This window comes from Misgurnus anguillicaudatus, chromosome 25 (genome assembly GCF_027580225.2).
Source record: "Misgurnus anguillicaudatus chromosome 25, ASM2758022v2, whole genome shotgun sequence".
Lineage (NCBI taxonomy): Eukaryota > Metazoa > Chordata > Actinopteri > Cypriniformes > Cobitidae > Misgurnus > Misgurnus anguillicaudatus.
Genome location: NC_073361.2, coordinates 21,434,450 through 21,456,916, shown reverse-complemented (window position 1 = coordinate 21,456,916; position 22,467 = coordinate 21,434,450). Strand labels below are relative to the sequence as shown.

General features: G+C 39.0%; 2 protein-coding genes across 2 annotated transcripts; one reads left to right on the top strand and one right to left on the bottom strand.

The window, feature by feature from the left end:
• The first annotated feature begins 959 nt into the window (after positions 1–959).
• LOC141362143 (P2X purinoceptor 7-like) lies at positions 960–2,221 on the top strand. Its single transcript, XM_073863970.1, has 3 exons — positions 960–1,344; positions 1,628–1,855; positions 2,050–2,221. Exons 1-3 carry the CDS (start codon positions 1,142–1,144, stop codon positions 2,219–2,221), a joined length of 603 nt encoding a protein of 200 aa, XP_073720071.1. The 5' UTR covers positions 960–1,141.
• A 70-nt stretch (positions 2,222–2,291) lies between these two features.
• On the bottom strand, positions 2,292–7,670 carry LOC141362142 (uncharacterized). The gene is made up of 12 exons (XM_073863969.1): positions 6,937–7,670; positions 6,382–6,532; positions 5,915–6,116; positions 5,704–5,830; positions 5,286–5,584; positions 5,111–5,201; positions 4,913–5,029; positions 4,732–4,807; positions 4,390–4,647; positions 4,001–4,172; positions 3,200–3,348; positions 2,292–3,107 (listed from the first exon to the last, which is right to left on the bottom strand). Exons 1-12 carry the CDS (start codon positions 7,348–7,350, stop codon positions 2,920–2,922), a joined length of 2,244 nt encoding a protein of 747 aa, XP_073720070.1. The 5' UTR covers positions 7,351–7,670; the 3' UTR covers positions 2,292–2,919.
• Positions 7,671–22,467: the final 14,797 nt, after the last annotated feature.

Genomic DNA, 22,467 nt, shown 5'->3' with positions numbered 1-22,467 from the left:
TGTCAAAAATCTGCCCAATGTTTCTATATTTCTTTGTGAGACAACCTACTGCTGAATAATGCATGAGCCCTACTCTCATTACATTTCTCTCTCTCTCTCTCTCTCTCTCTCTCTCTCTCTCTCCTGATGGTTGAGCTAGCGGAAGCGACAGCACAGGTAGAGATGGTCACCCCCTTCCCAGCAGTCCCTGCTTCTTCTCTCATCAACTCCGCTGCCCACTGCTGACAAAATGGGCTTATTTGACTCCTCACCCCGTGGCACAGATGAATAATTCACCTCGCCGCTGCACTGCTGGGGAGGCGCAGGCAAGTTTGCATTTGACAGAGCGTGGACAGTGGATTATGGGATTGTGCATCAGCGCTCCACTTCCAGGCTGTCCAGGAGAGAGGACTTCAAACTGTGGCTGACTTGGATTTGGCAGGGATCCTGCAGGTACAACAGCAAGGATTTCTCCTACCACGTGCTTGGGAAAAGCAGATCAATGCTTTAATAGTCGGACAATGCTTAGATGTTCCTTTAGATTTGGTTATATTAAAGGCCTTTCGAATGATCCTCTTAGACTAATACAGGGGTCTCCAACGTGGTGCCCACGGAGAGGCTGTGAGGTGCCCGCCAAAGCACATTCTCAGTTGTAATATTTATTTATTACACATTTTTTATTTCAGCTTGGCTTGGTTTACGTATGCTAACATATCGACAAATAAAATCAACAAGTAAAAAAAAGTAACCCTCCACATTGTTTTATTCATTGTGGTAGCCCTTGCTCACAAAATGGTTGGAGACCCCTGGTCTAATACAATACTTTTCAGCACATACATTCATACATTTGACTTTTATCCAAAGCAACTTGGTTGATCTTGGCATTGCTGTAGGTGATCTGCAGGCCACACAAATACTAAACACCCTTGAGACTTCACTTGCAATTGATTTTAATAGAGTTTTGATGTTAAAGAGCAACTTGAAAGTTAAACCACCCATTCACTCAAAGTACAGAAAAATACTGTAGGAAATAGATTTAAAAAAAAAAAAAATTCTAAATGCACTAATTAGGCTTCTGGGGTCATTTTTGTAAGAAAATTTTAGACCCGCCTCTAAAAACCGCCAAACCGGAAGTGACATCACGAGAGGCGCACGCCGCACGATGGATCGCAATGACAGTTTTTCGGATGCTGAGGAAGTAGTAAATGTTTATTCTTACTCATATGACGGACCACAGCCTTACAATTATGAGCCAGTTATGCAGCCAAGAGAGCAGGGACAAGCCAGGATTAGACAGGTCGGTCAAAGGAGACAAATTGAGTTGTGGTGTGAGGAGAACCAGTGGAGAACTGGGCAGGTTTCATGGTGAGAGATCAGTGTTTATAGATTCATACACGTCAGGTAACGAGATGTAATATGTGCTCAGATCATAAAATTGGACAGATTATCATCATTAATCATGCAATAGCAAAGAAAGTACTGGTCATCTAGTGTTGCTACCTATCAGTAACATAAACTAGTAAGGGTTGAGCAGGTGTAATGTCATTCGTTAATATCCCTCCCCACTTACGTTACGTGATGCAGCGGTTTCTCATCACAGCAGGAGAGGGACAGGAGCATTTACCCGAAACCCGTTCTTGTTTAATAGGTGCTTGTGTGGGAAATGTGTGCCTATGGTCACAGCTGAGGAAAGTCAGTGCTGCAGGGAGTTGGATGCATACTGGGCATTGGTGGAAAACATCACGCCCAGACTTCAAGTACAGTGCCTGACTCTGCATCCGGGCTTTGAGGCGTGTTGTCTAAATCCATATGTGCTACAGATAGCCTACATGCACTTTAGACAGGAACATGGACCTCTCCATGCCAGCAGAAATGAGTAGGTTTAGGGCAGAGATAATGTTTTACTATTACCAATTTATGTAGTACCTATGTGTGTAAGGGATAGTAAATTTAACTAATTTGAATATTAAAACAATCTGAATGAATTTGTTTTAATTACAAGTTGTGTATATCACACTTTTGATGCCACTGTTATAAGACAATAATTACATATTTTGTCCCCATCTCCAGACAGTACCGCTACACAGCATACAGGCAGGTTGTCCGCTGGGCCTATGGTGTTCTGGGCAGACACATCAGAAAGCCATTACCTGCATGTGTTGTGTCCGCTATTAGAAGCCAGTTTCCGGAGGAAGGTGGTCTTTATAAAGGCTTTGAATGGCCCCATTTTGGTGATGAATAAAACAAAGAAATTACTATTTGTCTTAATTTACCATAGTTTACATCAAATATATACCAAGCAGATCTGCATGTGTGGTAAATTAAATGCAGTTTTTATTTATGTAGCACCTAGAGAGAAATACACCATCTCATCCGTTTAAAAGCATTTCATAATTGTTCAGTAACTTCAGTAATTTGGGAGATTATCACAGCAATGCGTTAAGGCAGTGGTTCTCAAACTTTGTTGGCATCTCTTCGTGCCCCCCCAAAGAAAGTGTATAACACAAAACATTGCGAAACTTAAAATTTGAAGTAAACAAAACATTACATTACACACACACTGTAGTGGTATTGGTTAGTAGCCTTATTTTTCTGAGGTTTAATTACACAGGATTTATGATGTTTTTGGGGCGGTTTCCCAGACCAGGATTACCTTAATCCAGGACTAGGCGTTAGTTTAATTAGGAAATATAACTAGTTTTAACAAACATGCCTTACTAAAAACAGTACTTGTGTGCATTTTGAGGTAAAACAAAGGGCCCTGATGTATTTTAAGATATGTAAGTGCAAGTTGTTTTCAGTTTGGAGAGCTCTTAAAAGTGTTTAAGTATAGAACTAGTCTAATCCTTGTCCGGGAAACCGCCCCTTTATTTTATAAGAAGGCATTAACCTGGGGCCCCCTGGTACCACCTCAGTGCCCCCAGTTTGAGAACCACTGCGTTATAGTATGTTGAATCTTGAATGCTGTGCTTTATATAAGCCCACAGCCTCATCCTTGTCAATCCTCTGGTAGGAGCTGGAGAGGGGTGCAGGTGCATTTAAAAACAGAACAGTGCTGGATTCTCGTAGACTCTGTGGTGACCTTGAATATTCCACTCTAAGAGACTCCATGAGGGATGATGCATATGCTGGGGGAAGGAGGCACAAGTTTAGATCAGTCATTGCAGACTCGTGGTCTGATTTACTTAATTATATTTAAGAACTAACTGAAACTGCTTACTGTATGATGGCTTTTCCTTAACAGGACGGACTACCCAGCCACCTTTGCGGAACCTAGGGTAGCGAACAGCATAACGCGCCTCACCATCACTGGTTTGAGCATCTTGTCTGTCGGAGTTGTGGTTAAAGTGCAGGGCCGCAAGGAGAAGTCTGTAAAAAAAGTATAATTTCTACCCATTACAAGTTGTACATATGTGAATAAACCCAGAAGAAAAAACAACACACAGAAAATGTGGAAAACACTTATATATAGTGAGAGAATATGTAAGGAATAATTGACGACGGGCCATTGAATTATAAGAAAATATACACACCAAGGTGGTAATGCGGCACGACGCAAAGCGGATGTGCATCATTTTTTTAATAATTCAAAGGACCGGAGTCAATTATTCCGCTTATACTACGGTTACCACAAACATTGCTCTTTTAAGACATTTGAAAAGTTAGGTGTGCGGTTTACAGAAAAATAATCAACACCCATAGAACATGTCTCAGCCAATCAGAATGCAGCATTCAACAGACCCGTGGTATAATAAAATATAAAACATTCCTACTACCTGTTCATAGGGTACAACAAGATAATGCAGTTTTGAAAAAATTTGGATTGCCAAGGTTTTAATTTCTTTGTTCAAGCCCTTTGAAGTGGTGGTGATTCAAATTTATTTTATTTTTTGAGAGCTTTATGCAATGCTGTTGTTCAGACATAAATAAGCTTGTAATCATTTGCTGCAAATTTAATGAAAGATGGGCTGGCATGCATTAGTTTCAGAGGGTGCTCATTCTTTCATCATAACATACTAACCGGCTGTACATTCCAAGGAAGGAGAACCCAGTGTGTTTTGGTGCAAAGTGCAGCATGAGAGAGTGAAATGCCTTTAGTGAAAAGGTCTGATGCTGTGGGGACAACTGACGAACATCCTTCACCAGCGCTGTTCTAGAGGCTATACTCTCCAGTTTAACTGCTACAGTTGATCCTACAGAAACACACATTTTGTTTTTACAATGAAATTATGTTAAAATGAGTATCTAGTGCACTTACACTGGATAATGTGAATGTTGAGTATGCAAGAAATAACCAGATGTATTTTAGACTTAGGTCTCTGAAATGTCAAACAGCCGTTATTTAGAAAACAAGCACAATGATGTTTCTCTATAAATTTGCGGTCACATAATGAACCTAGTAGGTTGTACCTGGTTCCAGCCACGCCTTGTTTCTTGTTTCCCCCTCTAGAGGTAGATGTGCACAGCAGGGAAACGTAGGAGTGTCATGTACGTGGATGTCCTGAACATGGTTGACCATACTTTTCCACTTAGCCTCCATCACATCTGCATCTCCATTAGGAGTGGAAGCTGCAGTCCAGTAGAGATGGTTAATTACAGCTGGCCTCCACAGCTTCAGATCTTCACAATCCCTGTCCTTTGCAGCAGCATCCAAAGCTTTCCCTACACCTGTTTCAGAACAGACACATACAAAATGTTAAAAAAGTAAAATGTAATTATAGGCAACCTAAAATAAAACACGTACACACTTACTTTTGCCAATATGCCATATGTCAAAGAAATGGTTGGTTCCCTTTGAACACAACTCCTCCCGCACCCATTTGGCAACCTAAAACATGGGACACAACACATAGATAACAAAAAAATTTAAAATTTAAAAATTTAAATATAGTCAGCAGAATAATATTTTGTGTGTACATGTGCGTGTCTTTACCTGCCGATTTCTGTCTGTGATGAGGGCTGACACTTGCATATTTTGCTCAGTCAGAAACCTTATGCTGCGCTTTAGACCCTCTAACTCACACCAGCTGCTACTTGGGACTTCTGAGCTCTGTATAAAAACATTTCACCATGTCACTATGTTACATGAGATGGGTGATACTGATATGTGTGTTTCATAACATGAACTTACCTGTACAAGCTGAACATCTAAAACCTTGTTTATTCGGTCTTCGATCAAAGAATATGTGCCGTACTTTGCACAATGGCCAGGAGAATCTGACCTACGAATGGCAAGAACAGTTTAATTAAGTATTTAAGCACAAAAATAATACATTGAACAATATTAAGCTATATAAGTGTGCAACCTGCAGTCACCAGACAGGATCAGTCCCCCACTCATCTCCTTCAGATCTCTTATTATTCCTGCCTGTTCATTCTGCCACGCCTTAATGACAGTAGGAATTGTATACAATCGCTGATGGCGGAAGAAGGTGTTGACAGTGATGCACTGAAGCCCAAAGAGTTTCAACATCCTGATGGTTTGGGTAGCCATGCAACCTGAAAAGTGTATTGCCCCGCTCAGTAAGAGGTTGCATGCTGGCATATTGCGATGCAGCATTGGCTGGTTCTGCCAGAAACGCTGGTACCCACATGCTGCACAGACCTAAGAAATGTATAAAAAGGGGAAAAAATTACTATACCATAAAAACATAAATGTATGTAAAGAAAATAAAAAATACAAGTTTGGGAAGTTTTTTTTACATAATAATAAACAGCCCTTACCTGCTTTACTTTTAAAAAAGTTCCCTCCTGCTTCTCAACATTTCCTTGCGTTTTTCCAGAACAGGCTGGGCAAATTGTAAAGAGAGACATCAGCTGGCTTCGGCACACAATGAACTTGTCAGCAGCACTGAATAAAAGAAGGACATTATTTTTTGACTTGACATAATTTGGTTAATACAGATAATCTAAAGTTAAAATAATAAATTCTTACATGTGATCAGGGGGAGTTTCCTGCAGTGTTTCCTCCTCAGATGAATCACTTGTCTTTTCACCTTCTGGTGTCCACAACACATCATCAGGTTCGTCCATGAAAAGAGAGGATGAATCATCATCGCTGTGCACAGGACTGGTAGATGGAGCGGATGTTTTTGTCTGAGTCCCCACACTAACCATCTTGGGCTGTGCCTGAACAGCTATAACAAAAACAGGTCCAGCTTTATAGAAAAACAGGTCTACCTTATAAAAAATGTGTAACAGCATATCACTGCTTAGGTACCGCTGTCAAATCCAACAACAACTCTGTCACACAATCTAAATGTGTTAATTTAGTGGTTTCAAAATGAAAATGAGAAAAAGTGCATCATACAGAAATATTTTACTATGTATTTGCCCTTGTGCATTTTGTAAACAGATGGTGTCATGTACAACTACTTTTAGATATGACTACTGGTAATGTACCTGATGAACGATGTAAAGGTCTCAGGTTACACTGTGAGCCAAAGTCATGCACTGATGACACAGGGACCAGTGGAGAGAAAGCCTCCTCCTCTGGGTCAGCAAGCACTGCAGCACTGGCTGTCGACGGATTACCTTCCAAGTCTCCCAACAACTTATTAACAAAACCACATGAAAATACATTATGAATTAGTTGTAGAACGTAACTAAACTGTAACTACACGTTATAATATTGTCAAACTGAAAGTACAAGAATGATTTCAATAATTAGATGAAACGTGATGTGGATAACTTGTTAAGCACGACCGCGACTGTGAACGTGATTTCAGAAATTATGATGTGATCCGGGATCAACATCATTGTTGGTAACGTTAATAAGTCTTGGTTGGTAATTTGAGGGTTTAAAATAGGGTTTGAGTTAAGGGTACGATTTGGTATGTCTGATTAAAACGTAGATCCAGGATCACATTTTTACTTGGTGAAATCACGGTGACCACGCAGCTACACATCACGTTTTATCTAATTATTATAATAATAATGTTTAAAAACAAGACTTACTGTGCACAGTGTGCGTTTTCGTTCAGCTGCACCTCTGACAGACCCATTATCATCCTTTTTCCCGCCGGCGCCATCACCACATGCTGACGACGACGGACCGGGCGGACTTGATGGACGTGCTGCGTGCACCGAAGGAACCGCACCAACTCTGAGTCTCACGAAGTTTTTGCTTCGGTAGCCCATGTTGAGCTCCATCATATCGCTGTCATTATAATCCTCCGGCCTAAAGTGAACGCTGCACACTACCGCGTTTTTCGATACAGATGCAGAAGTGAAATCCCGTCTCCTCATCTGCACAAAACGCACCCAGGCACGGAAGACACCGCCGTCCTTGGTCTTTTTCGGAAACCTAAAGACGCGATGTCCTGACAGACTGGAGTTTGTGCAACCTCCACAAACACAACGATTTACCATGACGATGATAAACAGAAAACCAAAAACCAAAACTATCGAGAACACACCAAATTGCGACTGCTTTCACTGAAAACCAACCTACTCTGCACTGAGCCAGGGTACAGCCTGTCAGACACTGCGCCTCTGATTACGTAATATGACGCGTTGTTGAAAAAAACCGGGATTTTGAGAACTGTCTTAGAAACAGTCACCTTTTTTATAAAATTTATGCGCTCAGAGTCTTGTTAAAAATTTTTACTTTCGCATTTAATTTTTATATGGTACTTTCATACAAGGTTATATATTTATCTCACAAAAAATGTTACTTTCAAGTTGCACTTTAACATTGTGCTCAAAGGCTATTATCCTCTGGTTATGCATGATGTTGGCATGTGAAGCCATGGGAAAACAACCTTTCAGTCTGTACTGTACATTGCTTCTCAGTTTGAAAATGACCTTAAAAACACCCCAGTCCAGTCCCATCCTATTGAGCTGTGGTGCTTATGCAGGAACAAGCGTGGCCTGTATTCGGGCCAATTCGTTTTCAGTCTTGTTTTCTGTAATTTCTTTACTTCGTCCTTCCATAAAAAGTCAACATGCCCCCCAAAAACATAGATTGAGCACTTTAAATCACATTAGAGCTATTGGCTACCAATGTTTCACCTAATACCCGTAGGCCTGTGGAGAAAACCCTTGTGTGTCCATTAAATGAGATCTGTTTTGGGCTGTGTGAGGCCAAAAGGATGAGATAAATAAAGTACCACACAATATAAGACTTCCTAGGATCACCGCAAAGGACTTTAGCTGCCTAAACAAGTCAGCCGCAGTTTCTTGAGGCAGAAGGACACCGTAAGGAGGTCAGCTTGCCTTTTCGACTTTGCAATAAGGAGAAGCTCCTTTTAGACGCCCCTGCTCTAATTTCCAACAGCCCATGCTGGGCAAGTTCAGGCCTTCCTTATCTGTCTTGTTAAACACAGACAAGGGAAAACTCTTTTCACCGTTGGAGACAATTGCCAAAGTAGATAACCTCGTACTCCGGAATTAATTATCTGGCCTTTTAATTCAGGGTTATGGTGATTAGCCCACCGTGGAAGCATTAGCATAATATTTTTGCTATCTTTCACGTCCTGGGTCTCCTGGACTTTGTCTTTTTCCCCAATGGTGGAAAACTCCACTCAGCACTTCCCCTGCTGTACCTGCCGGTCCCTGCCTATGAATGTGATTTGAGGGAAATGAGATTTCCTCTTCATGGCAAATGGACTGATGACATTTCATTGCGGGGGGATAATTATAAATGTTTTTTATATATCATTGACTGCCGTGATGGAGAAAGCGATATGATGTGTTAATACAGACGTTTAGCTCCATTATTCCATATAATAAGGCGAGTCGCCGCACCGCTGATTAACTTCCATCAGAGACAGAACTTCACAACATGCACGCTTTCCAAATCATACACACGCTTTCAGAAGCATCAGCTTGTAGAGCACAAAACCTCAACCATAGCAACGGCTGGTCGTGAATGCGAAATAAATGTGAATGAGAGAGAATGCTTTAACTCTTTTTTCTCCACAAGTCAAAGCACCAGATTCCTCCATATTTGCATTTTTGCACAAATTCCTGTTTTAGGAAAAATGGATAGTAGTTGTGACCCTGTCTGTAAAATTTCAGGAGAAAGTTTCATAATTTCATTATAGGAATAGGAACATCAAAGTTTGATTTTACTTTTTCAATCTTTGTCAGGGCCACACCTAATATGTATCAAGTGACCCTGGACTACAAAAACAGTCGTAAGTTACACAGGTTTATTTGCAGCAATAGCCAACAATACATACAGTGTGGGTACATTTTTCTATTCCAAAAATCATTAGGATATTTTGTAAATTTCCTACATGAAATATATAGAAATTGTATTTATCATTTGGTGATTTTCTCAATATTTAGATTTTTTGCACCTTTAGAATCAAGTTGTCTCTTGACCAAATATTGGGTCTCATTCACTAAGCATGCGTACGCACAAATTTGTGCATGAGATGTGCGTACGGATGTTTTCATGAACAAAACGTGATTCAACAAAAATGTCGTATCAAAATGTCTTCTAAATGTATGCAAAAATTAAAGACAACCTAAAACCACTTGTACGCAATAATCACATATGATATAATCAAATACTAGGCTGTAATTATAATGTGTATGATAATGTTGATATATAAAATTTACATGATTATATTTGATATTATAATATTTTCTGTATTATATATTATTATACATGATCTATATTAATAATATTATATACATTATATTATACATTATTATAGCCTACTTATTTTTTCTACACATATAAAGAAAATGTGTGTAATGACAAATCTTCACGTTTTCATTCCTCACTTTTTAAATCTCTATATAAAAGCATCTGCTTGTAAACGTCATATAAATGTAATGAGAAGTCCAAACGTCAATCACTTGATCTCCTGTTTGTTTTATTTTAGATACAGATCTGTCATATTAATTAAATGGCATATTTGTTAACGCATGTTATGGTCGGTGGACAGTACTGGCTTCCTCCAGCGACAGCAAAACCTCCCAAATAAAAAGCAAAACGTAACTTTACCGATAAAAAATATCATCATTGATTTCGTTTTGAGCTCTTTTTGCTTCTATGACAAGCTGCTCTAAAATGTTATATAATTTTATATACTTTATATAATGTAGGATGATTTTATCACAAAAAGACCTGGGCTATATATATATCTACTCAGTCTCATGTAGATGCGTATAAATAGCACGAAGGGTAAAAATCGTGCAATACATACGCCAAATTCCACTTTGGCGTGCATATGATATGCCAGTCCTTCCCATTCACTTAAACGGTGCATCTTTTTCTGTCGTTCCACCTATTGGTTTCTCAACTTTTTTCTGTTTTTTTAAACCATTTTCGCTTGGGTTTAGGGTTAGATTTTAGATTTGCTTAATGAGGTTATTTAATATACAGGTTTCTCCATGTTTTTGTCCATATTTAAGTCATGGTCGCTTGGAGTTGGGGTTTGGGTTAGGATGTCATTTTTTATAACAAAAAGTTGTTCTAACCCTAAACACAAGCGAAAATGGTAAAAAAAGCAAAAAAATTGAGAAACCAATAAATAAAACGACAAAAAAAGGACTGGCGTATCATATGCACGCCAAAGTGGAATTTGGCGTATGTATTGCATAATTTTTACACTTTGTGCTATTTATACGCAACTCCGTGGGACTGGGTTCTATATATAGTCAATGATATTGCCATAATGTAAATTACAATCTAGTCAAATTATATCATGGTCTTATCATCTATATCAGCCTGACCTTTCATGAATTTGTAAGTATATGATATGAATTTGTATGAATAAATGTACACTCTAAAAAATATTGGGTTGTGTTTCTCCCCGGGCTGGGCAACTATAGGACAGAACACACCTCCGGGCCAAAGTGACCCAAACAATGGGTTGTTTTAACCCAACTGCTGGGCTGTTTCAACATGGTTGATTAACAATAACCCAGCAGTTGGGTTAAAACAACCAACCACTCGGGTCATATCAACCCAGAAATGTGGTCCGTCCCATAGTTTCCCAGCCCTGGGTTAAATATTTTTAGAGTGTATGTTTATAAGATAAAATACATTAATGAAGCCTCACCCCTAACCCCGCCTCTAAATTCAACATCAAACTCCAAAAAAATGCTGTCTTACGGGCTGTCCACACGGAGACGCGTATCACCGTATACGTATAAATTTGTTATCGTATTGGCGTTTCATCCACACGGATCCGGAGTTTTGGGAGACTGAATCTGCTATTTTTTGAAACCGGGTCCTAAAGTGGATAAATCTGAAACCGACACCCTTGCGGTTTCGTCTGTACAGCCAATCCGTATATTTTGTCAAGCGAAAACGTCATCACATCACATGTCGGAAGCGTCACACATAACAGCAACAACAATAACGGCGGACTACGTGATTGTGTTCGTGCTACTAAAGCCTACTAGCTTTATTACAGCAAAATTGCTTCTATGCAATTGTGGTGACCAACAAGCGATAATGGACAACACCAGGGTTTAAATTGGGCCGGGGCCGTCCGGGGCTAAGCTCCGGCACATAAGCTGAAGGTCTCGCTCTGCTCGTTCCAGTGTACCCGCTGCGCTTGTGCGTGTGTACCCGCTGCGCTTGTGCGTGTGTACTCGCTGCGCTGGTGCGTGTGCACTGACGCGAAGGGAATAATGTGTTTCCATTCATTATGAGGCATACTCACCAACGCAAGTTCAACGATTTGCGTGAGTAGATTACATACAAAGTCAATGCAAAGAAGCAATCAGACGCGTCCTCGCACGGGGCGATGCAAATGACGCGAATTGGGCGGCGCAATTGCCGCGGAAACACGCGCTTTTCCTTTTAAACGCGTCTTCGCGCAAGTTATGCAACTCGAGCGAAAAAACTCAGGAACTTCAAGAGCGCGCTTTCACAAAGGATCATTTCACATTGTAGAGACGAGAGAGAGAGAGAGAGAGAGAGAGAGAGAAAGAGGAGAGAGAGAGCGCGAGAGAGAGAGGAGAGAGAGAGAGAGAGAGAGGTAATAATGGTGCCCACGTCGAGGAAATTTAATAGAAGACTAGAAACGTGTTAAGGACTAAAGTATGTATGTCACTCATCTAATTACAGTATGTTAACTGGATAACACTTCATATAACTCATTGTATAGTTTAATACATTTATGTATTTTGATTACACAAATCAAACCTTACGATTGTTTTAGTTGCTGACCAGCATAGGGAATCTCTATTGCTAATTTATTAGACATGTTGATAAAACAGTACTGTGTGTTGTACTTTTTCTTGTTAATTTAATCTTTTTGGGTAGCCTATCTTATAGAATTATTCAAGGAGGTTGATTCTTTTTACTTCATTTAAAGTTTGATCAATTGTGCATAATGACATGTGCAACAAATGGATATAGGGTGTCAAACTCATAGATTTGCATAATTTAAAATTCAGACACTCTTTATGAAATATTTGTGGTCAATCTCTGGCACAGATTTAAAGTTGAAACTTATCAAATCCTATCAGAGGTCCAGAATGTCATTAAAACACACCAGTAGCTTTGCTGTCATCAGTATTAAACATGTTACCCCTTAAAGTACCCTCCCTGCAGAGCCCCCCCCACATAACAAATCCCAATTTAACCCCTGGACAACACCATACGTTGGTTATGCGCATGCTCAAAGTCTTCTTCTCCGTGTATAGTGTATATCTGTGGCAGAATTACAGCGCCCCATACTGGTCCGGCATATATACTATACCGCTTTCAGTCGGTTTCAGTGGTTTCGTGTTTACGGAAAAAAAAAAGATCGGATAGGGAATGCACCGGCTTCGTGTGGACATAGCCTTATTTCCAACCCAGCATTGGGTCAACAAGGGACAAACCTAGCCATTGTGTTAAATTAATCCAAAAATATTTATATTTGCCCCAAAATTGGGTTAAAACAACCCAGCATATAGGTTAAATAGTGTTTATAGTTCATCCCTTTTTGACCCAACGCTGGGCTAAAAAATAACCCAGTATTTTTTTTGAGTGCACTTGAGTGAATGCAGATCAAACTAAAACGTAGCTACCTTGCTTCCTTGAAAATAACCCAGCATTTTTTTGTGTACCCATTGCTTTGAGAGTATGTGATTTTATTGTTTGAGTGGTTTATTTGATTTGTTTATTTGTACATTTGTCATTACTTCTTGCCTATTTTTAATTGTTGCCTTTTTTCAAACCATTAAACAACAAATCTGGTTTTCAGTGGCCACTAAACTTCAACTTACTGATCATTTCAGTTTAATATTGATTTGTATGTTTGCCACATTGGCAGACATTATCTCCTGTCACGTAACTTTTTGTCTGTGTTTCAGTCACAGTTTCCCCACATCATACTGCTTCAACTCAACCAAAAGTCCAGTGCTGAACCATTGATCTCACTTCTGTACCCTCTTCTGCTCCAAGTTTCACATTCTCATCCTCAGCCAATTGAAGGCACACACAGTACAAAGACAATAGGATGCTAAACCGCCATATCCTCAGAGTTTAGCTATATGCAGTGAGATCACATGAAACCAATAGTGTATGCATACACCCGGGACAGTCACTCACAGCCCAAACCCTATACACCCTCAGGCTTAATACCAAAAAAAGAGGTTGAGGCTGTTATCTGCATTACAATATTCCGCTAATCAGCTCTTTTCCAGAGAGGAGAGGACTTCCCCTGAGGATGATAGAGATTTTTGTAACAATTTCATTTTTTTACCAAAAATGTAAAAAAGTGAGAGCCACCCATGCATTCAAGCATTAGTTTCACATTTTTTATTTTGAAACATTTGGAAGTTCCAAATTACTTTCCTAGAGGGGCTTATGAAATTAGAGCACCATTTTGAAGGATTAAGCTGATTTTAAGCCAAGTTTCAGGCGGTGTATGAAGAAGCTACAGAGTAATATTTTCCTCTAAACTACAGAGGGATTGAAAACAAAGCCGTTTAAAACGTTATATGCAATAAAAACATAGTTTAATACATTAGTGCATTTATACAAACCAGAGGGACCGATAAACTAATGCTACACAGAGGAGGAAATTGTCTGTGCCTTTAGTAGATCATTATATATGTAAATACAATATATGGCAAATGCCATAGTTGTTTAGTTCACCTTAACCATGGATGAGGAACAATTGTAGAATCTGTAAATTATGCATATCTTAATTACTTGCTTTTACGTGAATGTGCTGACACAATGTTAAAATGTGTTAACAGATGAAGCCCAAAACTGTTACGCTTAAGAGTAGACAGCTAATTTATTCTTTCACTTGCACAAATTTTGCTCCAACAGGACAACAGATTTTGTAGAAAGTTTTTGCCTTGTTTAAAGTCTACCAACATAACTTTTTGGTTTGTCTTGTTGGTAAGACTTTACTTGAAGGGGTGTTTATAAGACTGACATGACATCTTCATAATCATGGCATGACGTGTCATGCATGTTTATGACAACTGTCATTAAGTGTCATTCGTTCAATTATGTCATTTTTAATGCAAAGATTACATTGTTTGAGATGTCTTTGTTATGACAACTTGACATTAACCAATACATTATAGCTTGTGATGACAACTTGACATTACCAATACAACATATCTGACCATTTTTACCAGTAATACAAATTTAATTTGTCATTAAAATGTCAAATGTTTTTTTAAGAGCGTCATAAATATTTTTCTTGACCTCAACTAGTGGTACAAATATAATTTGTCATTAAAATGTCATTAAGTGTTAATACTCTGTCAAATAGTTTTAAAACAACGTCATGAATATTCTTCAGTTCATGATGAGTTTTTTTAGTTTCCTCCAATAATCCAATAATAATTATTTTTATTTTAATATAATAATTATTATTTTATTGCATTTGAAGACCAATTCACCTAAAATTAAATGAAAACAGTACAATAATGGGATAAGACATGCAGGATTGGGTCCATATCTCTGGAAAAACTGTTAATCACATTACAATTTATTATTATTATTATTATTATTATCATTTTTTCTTCTCTGTAAGAAAATTTCAGAACTCCCTGTGTGAGGAAGAACAAGTTCTGTTAGTTGTCAGTTTTTTATGTATTGTACACATACCTAAAGTTGAGATTAACCTTTTGATGTATCTGTTGCATTTTGTTAAGGTATTTATATTGATTTGACATAATATTAAAACTTAATGACATTTTAATGACAAGTTCAATTCGTACTACTGTAGTTGAGGTCAAGAAAAATATTTATGTTTTTGTTAAAAAACTATTTCATAGAGTATTAACACTTAATGACATTTAAATGACAGTTTAATGTATTTAACCCACAAAGCTAGGTAGTTTTTTAAGTTTGATAATTATTCTGCTATGTCATGTTTATGACAGATTTATGACAAGTTATGATGTATTGGTTTATGTCAAAACAATGCCATCTCAAACAATGTCATCTTTGCATTAAAAACGACATAATTGAACAAATGACACTTAATGATAGTTGTCAGAAATGTGCATAAAATCTCCATCATGTCATGTCATAATTATGAAGCTGTCATGTTAGTCTTATGCACACCCCTTCAAGTAAAGGGTTACCGTTTTGTTTTTATTATGAATATGCTGAAAGCATTCAGTCTAACCTGAATGCTTTCAGTGTTGCTTCATGAGGACTCAAAATTTTTGCTTAATGCCTAACCTAAATGTGACAGTGATCTCAGGTGACATCAAAGCCATCTGACATGAGAAATCCAGGCCCATAAATCTCATAATCTAGTTATGAGATTAGGAGCATCAAAGTTTGATTTTACTCATCGATTTCAATCTTTAACATGACTTTACTCAGTCAATATTAAAGATACATGTTGGGTTATTGTCAACTTGTCTCAATATTGTCTCAATAGGCTTTATGCCCAGCTGTACTACTTCCTGAACTTCAGCCAGCTCCTTGTTTCCTGTCTGCCATTATTGGACAAACTGATTAATCCAGATTTGCCTGACCTCAGTAGTCACAAACAAACGGATTAATCCAGGTGTGCCTGAGCTCAGTAGTCACAACAACAATAATCAAACAAACCTGGATTAATCAGTTTGTCCAATAATGGCAGACAGGAAACAAGGAGCTGGCTGAAGTTCAGGAAGTAGTGCAGCTGGGCATAAAGCTTATTGTTGGGTTAAAAAGGTAACCATTATTTTTATCCATGCTTGGGTCAGATACTGAGTAAACATTTACTGGGTTCATTTAAACCTTAGGTTTGTCTCGTTTAGACTCAACAGTGGGTTGAAAATAACCAAGCATTTGGTAAATGGCTTTACCTGGGTTTTAAAACAAATGGAAACTGGTGAAACATCTGCTTTAATATAATGAAAAGAGTTTAATAAAGAAAATACACACTTTAATCAAATTGAAATACATTTTTGATTAATATGGCTTTGATTGGAATAGTAAGATGAAGAGTGCTGCAGTGCATTGTGGGTAATTATATCTAAACACAGACCAGTTTTAATGAGCTAGACAGGCTTAAAACAAGGCAGCTTAAATTTGCAATTTTACTTCTTTAATCCCCATAAATGCAGCCACCACAAAAAGCTTTAAGAAAGAATTAAAGGCAATAAAGCTGTAACGAGTAACAAATGATTCATGAGATACAAGATGACTCCAGGGTTATATGATGTAAATGAGCACTGTGTTAAAGTCTGACATTTGTGCGTTTACCTCGGCGCCGCCTGCCTAAATGGGTTAGTAGGATTGTTGGTACATAAATCTGGGTGGCTGTGTATATTTGGATATCATTTCTGATCCTCCTACATGCGCCCAATGAATTTTATTGGTCTGAATTCATTGGACTGCTGAGATGTGACACCTCATTCTCAGCGCTCCACTGAGAACAAGAAGATCTCAGCTGCTGGGCTTTTTAATGCACTGCTAAAGGTCAGGTCATAATCACTTCTCTTTAGGCCTGCTTTCTATTTAATTGACTGTCTTTCACACATAAAGTCCCCACTTCCCACTCTTTGATTATTGCAGCTAGTGGATTTATACACGAATCACCCAACAGTCGGTCTGTTTTCCACAAGACCTTTGGGAAACGTCCATTCAGCTTAATTTGTAATCACAACCTCACAAAATATTAATCTACATACCATCTAAAAGCCAGTATCAGCTACACCTCTGCGACCCAAACCTCTATAAAGCATCTATAATGGAGTCAGATCGTCTCTTACCCATCTTACAGATGAAAGCAAGCTTGTATTTAAAGCTTTGTGCACACAATGCACACAAAAGGTTATTGTCCCCCTCCATCTCTGGAAATATTTCCTTAAGCTCACCTCAGACCAGGCAATTTTGTCTCTTTTTCCTCCTTCTGCCTTTGTTTTGAAGACAAAGGTGATGAATTTGGAGCGTGTGTGAAATGCCAGGCAGACGACAGCGAAAAACGAAGTGTGTCATTTATTTTCTCAGCAGGTGTGACGCGCTGGGCCTGGTGTGAGCCTCGGTCCATTGTCCTGCAGCATACACGCCCCGTTCCCCAGAGAATACCCTTCTCTCCCTGGCCGCGCCAATCCCAGGACAGAAAACTCGCAACAAAAGGTGAAAATGAGTGTAAATTGCAGTTATTTTTCCATCCGTTCCTTTTGTAATTTGAACACTTTTTATCTGCAGGAACAATGCTTTTATTTATTTATTTTTTCGGGAAAAGAGCCCACTGACACGTTATTCTCGGGTTCTTGTGACAGCGCAGGTATATGATTACTTCCAAATGGTGTTACAATGAAAATGTGAACTTACACCTGATATGACTTCATTCGGTCTCTCTTAGTGTCATTATAGGTTTGGCTTAAATTAGCTTAGAACATTATTGTAATAAATTTAAAAACATTATGACCTAGTACCTGTTACTGTAAGCCGTGGTTGAACATATTGGGCAATACATGTTTAGTCATTTTCCTTTCCACAGACTGTGGGAGTCATCGGCATGTTATTAAAGGAAAAGTTTGGCAAAAAATTTTATTAAACCTATGATTTACTCACCCCCAAGCTGTCCGAGATACATATGTCAATCATTTTTCAGACAAGCACATTTTCAGTTATTTTAGAAAATGTTTTCGATCTTTCAGTTAATGTAAAATTACGGGGTCCACGTCCTTCAAGTCCAAAATGTCTGCATCCATCCTTCACAAAATAAATCCAAACGGCTCCATGATAATTCCCACTGCGCAAAGTGACGTCAGAATGACGTCTTTTTCATTGAATTTTTGGACGTCCGAATTCGGTACATAAAAGGGGTTGTTTTGTAACGCCAGGTGACGTCTTTTTTGCGACGTCTTCTGCACGTCTAAATGTTTACATCCGTAGGACCTCCGTGTAAGGAAAAAAGACATGAAAAAAGCGAAAACACGAACGCAACATTATTGTCTCTGCACTTCACCCATCCATTGCAACACCGAACGCTTCAGTCATTTCCTGCCAGCCGTGGGTCTCGAACCACCGATCTCCGGATTACAAGCCAATCTCGCTAACCACTCAGCCACAAGGCCATATGTTAATTTTGTATATAAGGCACACTTATTGCATTCATAACACGAACACAACATTATGAGAACAGGTGAGAATATTTTCATGTTAAATTGTTAGTATGATCATATATTGTAACGAACTACGCATTTAATTACAGATTTTTAATTGTACATTTAGATGCATTTGTATATAAATAAAGAAAGCAGAAAACACAGTACTGTATAAAATAATATAGACTATTCATAAGTATTAATCATGTTGGTACAATAATGCTGATATTTGTAAATAATTTTTTTTTATAGGCCTAATCATGTAATACAGACATAGGCCTGTCATAGACGTCCAAATGACCTCCAAAGAATTACCCAGTTCAAACGTTGCCCGTAAATATGACGTCCAAATGACGTCCAAAAAATTACCCAGTTTAAACGTCAAATGTTGCCCGTAAATATGACGTCCAAATGACGTCCAAAAAATTACCCAGTTTAAACGTCAAATGTTGCCCGTAAATATGACGTCCAAGTAGGGTCATGGTTGGACGTCCAAATAGTGGACCTAGTTTGGACGTCGAATAGATGTCCAGAATTGGTCATGGACCGACGGACCCAATATAGACACGATCTGCACGTCTATTCGACGTCCTGTGTTTAGTGGGTTAACAAAGGCCTTCTGAGGGTAATCTGTGTGGTGTTGTTTTAGTCCAAATTTAAAACTTTATGGGGCGGTTTCCCGGACAGGGATTAGACTAGTCCTAGAGTTAAACACTTTTAAGAACTCTCCAAACTGAAAACAACTTTCACTTACATATCTTAAAATACATCAGGGCCCTTTGTTTTACTTCAAGATGCACACAGGTAATGTTTTTAGCAAGGCATGTTGTTTAAAACTAGTTATATTTCCTAATTAAACTAAGGCCTAGTCCTGGATTTAGCTAATCCTGGTCCGGGAAACCGCCCCTACAAACGAAAATAACTAGCTTCCGGTAACGCCGCCATCTTAGTCCTCATTCAAGATGAGAGCGTACACAGTTTGCAAGGTTTCTCTACTGCTGCCCCCGCCCTCCGAATACAGAGGAGTCTAAGATGGTGGCGTTACCAGAAGCTAGTTATTTTCATTTATAAAGTTTTAAATGTGGATATTTCTACAACAAAACGGCACGGATTACCCTCGGAAGGCCTTTGTTTATCATCATGGAGCCGTTTGGATTTATTTTGTAAAGCATGGATGCACATTTTTTGGACTTGAAGGACGTGGACCCCGTAACTTTACATTTGATTAACTGAAAGATCTAAAACATTTTCTAAAATAAATGAAAATGTGTTTGTCTGAAAAATGATGGACATATGCATCTCGGACAGTTTGGGGGTGAGTAAATCATGGGTTTAATATCATTTTTGGCTGAACTATCCCTTTAAGTTTGTTAGCTTTAACCCTCTCACCTTGGACCCGAAGTAGGAAGAAGGTTTGGTCCTATGAAATTTGTACAATACCAAACCATCCACCATATCATTAACTTGAGGCACACTGGTGCTGCGTCCAAAACCGCCTACTTCCATACTATATGGGCGAAAAGCAGTAGGCAAGGCGTGTAGTATGTCCGAATACGTAAAAACAGTATGCGAAAAGTACCTGGATGACCTACTACTTCCGGTTTGATTTCGAAGCGTGCATACGATGGACACGTCACTTTCCCATGATGCCCCAGGAGTGGAGTTATGCAACGAAGAAGAAAGGCGAAAGCAGCGATGTGGCCATTTTCGCGCTGGTATGACATGACGTGATGATGACGTATGTCACGTGATGTATCAACATGGCGGGTGTAGTATGTCCGAATCGCATTCATACTACTAGGATTCATACTATACAGTACTGTTTTAACAGTCAGTAAGTAAGTACTTCATCTTATTCAGTACCTATTGAACAGTATGCGTTTTAGGACGCAGCCTGGGCTTGTAAAGCAACCGGTACTGTATATACTGTATAGCTGCCCACCGCAGTGCCTGATTGAAGAGTGTTTATGATGATAACCTGAAGGGACTTGATATAATTATGAACAGGGAGGCACATATACCAGATTTTCCTCACAGAGAAACATTCACTCCCTCATGTCTTTTAATCACACGAAATATATTGGCCTCTTCTACCCACTAACTGCGTATTATCATGTCGAGTTACAAATTAAAACGGCACGCCATTAACTGGCCAGGGTGTTGGGAGGGCAAAATCAGACGTCACAAAAATCTAATTGTTCCCCTGACATTTTTCTTCAGCGGTACAATTAATTCTATCGCTCTACATAACCTTTTCCCCAAGTACTGTACCGATGGCATTTTTAGTATTCATAATGAATGGACTATGAGCGAGAGAACAGTTAAAGCAATCATTACATTATTTAACAAACGTATTTAATTGGATTGGACGTATGGAGCGCGTTTCTGTGAGACGAGCAACATCGATGTTCTGCCTGTTATTCAATATTGTAAATGGGATTGTTTTGGACAGAGTACAATCTTCAATGCATTACTACACTCAGTGGCTGCATGTAAACGTCTTCTGCCCTCTCACCCGCCCCTCCGTCACCCTCTTTTTCTTGCTTTCTCAGACTTTCAGCGTCTGGTTTAATGAAAGTTGAGGTTGAGTTGTATTTCAGCGCAACTGAATTTACACAAAGCAATTTACAGAAAGTCGACATCCGTGGGTCTGCCGAGTGCTCGGCGGCTCACTTTGGCTGCATTAGAGAAAAGCCTCCATCAGTCCGGACCCCTCCGGGGACCGGGAAGGTGCTGTACATCCGTGTCTTAAACTGAGGTAAAACTCCTAATTTATTAAGTATTGATCACCACAAATGACAGTAAGTGCTACAACATTTAGCGAGCAAATAACTGACAAATTGACAGACAATTTTCTTACATTTGGAGTCTTTAATGGCTTAAGTACACAAGAAAAGACTATAAAAATATTATCAGCCTTAGACCACGAGAAAAACAAAAATCCATCACAGCTATTACACTATCCTCTTGACGTTGTTAAATTACCTTAATGCCTTAAACAACGGACGTTCGGGGCTGTAATGATGCATTTGGTGAGTGTTTCATACTTTTTGCCCAAAAATTACATAGTTTTATTTGATTTTTTTTAATGCAGCATGTAATGGGATACGCATTAAGCGTGCTGCAATGCCATTATATACTGTTAGTAGAAAGTACCTGAGATTGGATTGAAGTAAATGTGCTTAATCTGGGAGGGCTTAATCTAATTTTGATCAACAGCCATCTTGTTCCGGGCTGTGAGAGAAATGTTAATGTGACCTCATTAATCTATTAGCCCTGATGCATGCTTGGTGAGGTTCAGGCAGATTGACATAAATAATGCATTATTTCCACCGGTCTTGGCCCGTTCGAACCCTTACACCTCTAGGGCAATTAAAAGGGGTTAGAGTGCCTTCGCCGTTCAGCTCTGGCACGAGGAAGGGTAGGCGCTTCAGATGAATATTTGCGAGCGATAGCGGTATCTTCGGCTCCTCTAAGACCTTATTAATATGTCCAGAAACTCATCTGAGCAGCTTTAGACTTGACCTAAAGACTTGTTTATCCCCGTAGGGCCGTACACGCCGGGCTTGGCAATGCTTTGGAGAGGAGGTTATCCTGCACTGCTCTGTGCCAGGCTATGAGGGAGGCGGGCGAGAGTTTTTTTTTATGGCTGTTTACCACTGAGAGCCCTGCGGGAGGTATCGTGCTTCGTGTCGGGCAAACAGCACAACCTCAAAAATTCATCTTTTGTTGGTTTTTAAAGAAAGGCCCTTCTTTATAATTATGGTCAGATACTTTGCATATGACATCATGTTAAACTTTTTGAACTGTAATCTCTGTTTTTACAGGCTGTTTTGAGAGTTTTAATTAAAAGACCATTTCCGTTGCATATCCCCCAATTTTAAGAGAAGGCAAAGCAGTTTTCTTTTTTATCCAAACACGCCCTTTATAAAATAAGGGCTCGGTTGCCAAGTCAGACAAAAACGTCAGAAAATGAAAAATTTCAAGCTTAGCTTTTCAGTAATT